We start from the raw sequence: 4,338 nt of genomic DNA on the forward strand, positions 1-4,338 counted from the left end.
GAAGCGCTGCGGGTGGTGGCCCGGTGCCGCCCCATGAGCCGGCGGGAGGAGGCTGCGGGCTGCGAGCGCGTCCTGGAGCTGGAGGTGAAGCTGGGCCGGGTGACCATCCGCAACCCCCGCGCCGCTCCCGGAGAGCTGCCCAAGACTTTCACCTTCGACGCCGTCTACGACGCCAGCTCCAAGCAGGCTGATCTGTACGACGAGACGGTGCGGCCGCTGGTGGACTCGGTGCTGCGAGGGTTCAACGGCACCGTGCTGGCCTACGGGCAGACGGGCACCGGCAAAACCTACACCATGCAGGGAGCGTGGGGGGACCCCGAGACGCGCGGCATCATCCCCAGCTCCTTCGAGCACATCTTCACGCACATCTCGCGCTCGCAGAACCAGCAGTACCTGGTGCGCGCCTCCTACCTGGAGATCTACCAGGAGGAGATCCGCGATCTGTTGGCCAAGGACCAGAGCAAGAAGTTGGAGCTGAAGGAAAACCCCGAGACGGGCGTCTACATCAAGGACCTGTCCTCCTTCGTCACCAAGAACGTGAAGGAGATCGAACACGTGATGAACCTGGGTAGCCAGGCGCGTTCGGTGGGCAGCACCAACATGAACGAGCGCAGCTCCCGCTCGCACGCCATCTTCCTCATCACGGTGGAGTGCAGCGAGACGGGGCCGGATGGCCACGAGCACATCCGTGTCGGGAAGCTCAACCTGGTGGACCTGGCGGGCAGCGAGCGGCAGAGCAAAACGGGCGGCCCAGGCGAGCGGCCCAAAGAGGCCTCCAAGATCAACCTGTCCCTCTCCGCTTTGGGCAACGTCATCTCGGCGCTGGTGGACGGCAAAAGCACGCACGTCCCGTACCGGGACTCCAAGCTGACCCGCTTGCTGCAGGACTCGCTGGGCGGCAATGCCAAGACCATCATGGTGGCCACCTTGGGCCCGGCGTCTCACAGTTACGAGGAGAGCCTCTCCACCCTCCGGTTCGCCAACAGGGCCAAGAACATCAAGAACAAGCCTCGGGTGAACGAGGACCCCAAGGACACGTTGCTGCGGGAGTTCCAGGAGGAGATCGTGAGGCTGAAGGCGCAGCTGGAGAGGCGCGGCATGCTGAGCAAGAAGAGGAGGAGGAGCAGCCGGAGGAAGAAGGCGGCGGATGGGGAGACGGCGCAGGAGAACGAAGGGGAAGATGACAATGAAGATGGGCTGGAGAAGAACATGGAGAACTACCTGCAGGAGCAAAAGGAGAGGCTGGAAGAGGAGAAGGCCGCTATCCGTGATGACCACAGCTTGGTGAGCGAGGAGAAGCAGAAGCTGCTGGAGGAGAAGGAGAAGATGATCGAGGACCTGCGGAAGGAGCAGGAGGCCACGGAGCTGCTGGCCACCAAGTACAAGGTAAGTTTTGTGATGTGCTGGTACCAGTGGGTGCCGCTGGGTGGGACCTGATTTGCCTGGGGACAGCTGTGGAGTACTTGAGTGCGTGGCCAAGTGGGATGGTGGTGACCAAGCAGGATGACCAAGTAGGGTGATGATGCAGGATGACCAAGCAGAGTGACCAAGCAGGATGACTGAGCAAGGTGACCAAGCAAGGTGACCGAGCAGGGTGGCCAAGCAAGGAGACCAAGCAGGGTGGCCAAGCAGGGTGGCCAAGCAAGGTGACCAAGCAGGGTGGCCAAGCAAGGTGGCCAAGTAAAGTAAGCAAGTAGGGTGATCAAATGAGGTGGCCAAACGAATTGACCAAGTAGGCTGGCCAAATAAGGTAGACAGAGGTAGGGTGGCTAGCAGGGTCCCCACATGAGGTGCCCAAGCAATGTTTCCAAGAAAGGTGGCCAAAAAGGGTGACCAAGTGGGGTAGTTAAGTGAGGTGGCTTGCAGGGTCCCTGAGCACAGTCCTTGAGAGGTGGCCAAGTAGGGTGATAAAGCAGGATGACCAAGCAGAGTGACCAAGCAAGGTTGCAAACCAAGGTGGTCAAGTAGGGTAGCCAGGTGAGGTGGCTAGCAGAGTCCTCAGGAAGGGTCTGCACACAAAGTGCCCAAGTAGTGTCCCCAAGGAAGGTGTCCAAGTAGGATGACCGAGCAAGGTGGCCATGTAGGGCAGCCAAGTAAGGTGGCTAGCATGGCCCCAAGCATGGTACCTAAGCAGGGTCCCAAAGCAAGGTGACCAAGCAAGGTCCCCAGTCAGGATGCCCAAGTGTGGTACACAAGCAGGGGAGCCCCACTCCCCTGGGCAGTGTTGGACTGAGGTTGCTCACAGACACATCCTGGCATTGTGGGGGAACCTTTTGTGGAGGCTGCTGAGGGCGTGGGGCAGGCAGGGCTACCCAGCCATGCCCGCTGATGGCACCAGCGTGCTGTGCTGTGCTCAGCACAACAAAGCAGCTCACGGCAGAGAGAGGGAGTGATGCTGCACGTTGGGACTGCTGCCTCCAAGCAGCCCCGGGAACACGCCCAGGGCTCAGGGATGCTCTGGGATGCACTTGGCTGCACGGATGGGTCTCCAGTACTGAGATGGGAAGGAAGCCTGGGTGTCCCAACACACAGCATCACAGCCCTGCTGGCATTCTTCGTGTTACATCGCCAGGATTTGGGGGATTGGAGGAAGGGATGCTGGGGCAGGGCTCCGGGCCAGCACTGGGCTCCCTGCTGTGCCATGGCTACAGGGTGGGATCCCTGCCATACAGGGGTGGTGGCAGCATAAAGACAGGGACCAGCAGCCCTGAGGACATATGGCTGTACCCAGGGATGCATGGCCATGCCCAGGGGTGCGTGGCACATTCCCACCATGGTGCTGCACCACTGGCAGCTGTCCTGCAGTGTCTCCTTGTCCTGCACAGCACAGTGGGTCTGGCTCGGGGCCACGGTGTGTCTGGTAATTGCTGAGTAATGAGGCAGGGATGGAGGCAGGATGACTCTGCATCCCCTTCCCTGGCCTCCAGAGCTTCCAGCCATGGGGGACCAGCCCGGGAAGGGGGGGGGAGGTGATGGGGAGGCATCATCTAGTGGACAAAACCCTGATGGGTGCAGGACAGGAGTACTGCAGAGGGCTGCCCATGCATGGATGGTACATGCAGAACCTGTACACATCCTTGCGGACACGGGGTCTGTTGCACCATCCTGCTCAGACAGATGTGCACCATTGCAGGCAAACAGATGTGCACTGTCCTGCTCAGACAGATGTGCTCCATTCAGAGGAGGCAGCAGCCTCCATCTCAAAGCAGAGCTCCCAGCATCTGCCACATGCATCCTGTGGCCGTGGGGGGACGGTGCCATCGACTTTAAGGTCAGCACCACAATCTGGGGAGCTCAGGGCACGGGCGAGTGCTGGAGGAGTTATCTGGAGGCAGGAAATGGGTTGCAGTGAGAGGCTTAAGGGTTCAGCTGTATTAAGGAAGATTGAGCGTCGTCTTCATCGCAGTAAATAAACACTTCTGCAGGGAGAAAACAGCAGGACTAAAAGACCATTTCTGCAGCAGCGGGGTGGGGCAGAGCTGGCTGTGGGGTTTATGGCCCCTCTCGACCCTGTAGCAGCTCACCGTCATGTATTGCAGGTGCTGCATGCAGAAAGTACCCATACAATGGCTGGAAAGGGAAAAAAAAATAGGAGAAAAATAGGGAAAATGTGGTATTGCCCCAGATAATGTAGGTGAAGCTCTGTGGGTTTGCCCCAGAAACCTTCGTGCCCAAGAGATGCTGTCCCCCCTTCGCACCGCGTCACCGCCCGCGTGTCTGCTGGTTGCTTGGAGACGGCAGCAAGGGGGTCCCGGGGGGGCACAGCCTTTGTCACATCCCGTGGTCCAAGGGTGTGTGCAGATGCGTGGGTGTGAATGAGTGTGTGCATGCACACAAATGCCAGCATGCATGGGCGTGCGGATGTATGTGTGCGTTGGTGTAAAATGAGTGTGCGCTCACGTGTGCACAAATGTCGTGGGCATGCAGAAGTGTGCGTGCATGCGAGCATGAGTGTGTGTGTGTGTGTGTGTGTGCACAGCTGTGTGATGAGGAACACATTTGCCCTGGGGAGGGGAAGGGAAATGCAATTGGGAGGTGTGGGGTGGGTTGGGATGAAATAGGATGGGGTGGGGTGGGATGGGATGGAACGGGATAGGGAGGGGTGAGATGGGATGGGATGAGGTGAGATGGATTTGGATGGGATGGGGTGGAATAGAGGAGGGGGGGTGGGATGAGATGAAGTTGGGATGACATGGAATAGGACTGAGTGGAATGGGCTGGCGTGAGATGGAGTTGGATGGGATGGACTGGGGTGGGGCAGGATGAGATGGGATGGAATGGGATGGGATGGGAAATGATGGATTGAGGTGGGGTGGGGTGGGTGGAATGAGATGGGAT

At 59.3% G+C, this 4,338-nt stretch overlaps 1 protein-coding gene across 1 annotated transcript; it reads left to right on the forward strand.

Annotated features, from left to right (window-relative positions):
* Positions 1-3: 3 nt before the first annotated feature.
* Positions 4-2,885, forward strand: LOC104915416 (kinesin-like protein KIF3C; the record flags this gene model as incomplete). Its single annotated transcript, XM_010726310.3, has 1 exon — positions 4-2,885. A coding segment is annotated over one exon (1,434 nt), but the record flags the coding sequence as incomplete, so codon positions are not given.
* Between the last annotated feature and the right edge of the window lie 1,453 nt (positions 2,886-4,338).

This window comes from Meleagris gallopavo (genome assembly GCF_000146605.3).
Source record: "Meleagris gallopavo isolate NT-WF06-2002-E0010 breed Aviagen turkey brand Nicholas breeding stock chromosome 2 unlocalized genomic scaffold, Turkey_5.1 Chr2_random_7180001848277, whole genome shotgun sequence".
Lineage (NCBI taxonomy): Eukaryota > Metazoa > Chordata > Aves > Galliformes > Phasianidae > Meleagris > Meleagris gallopavo.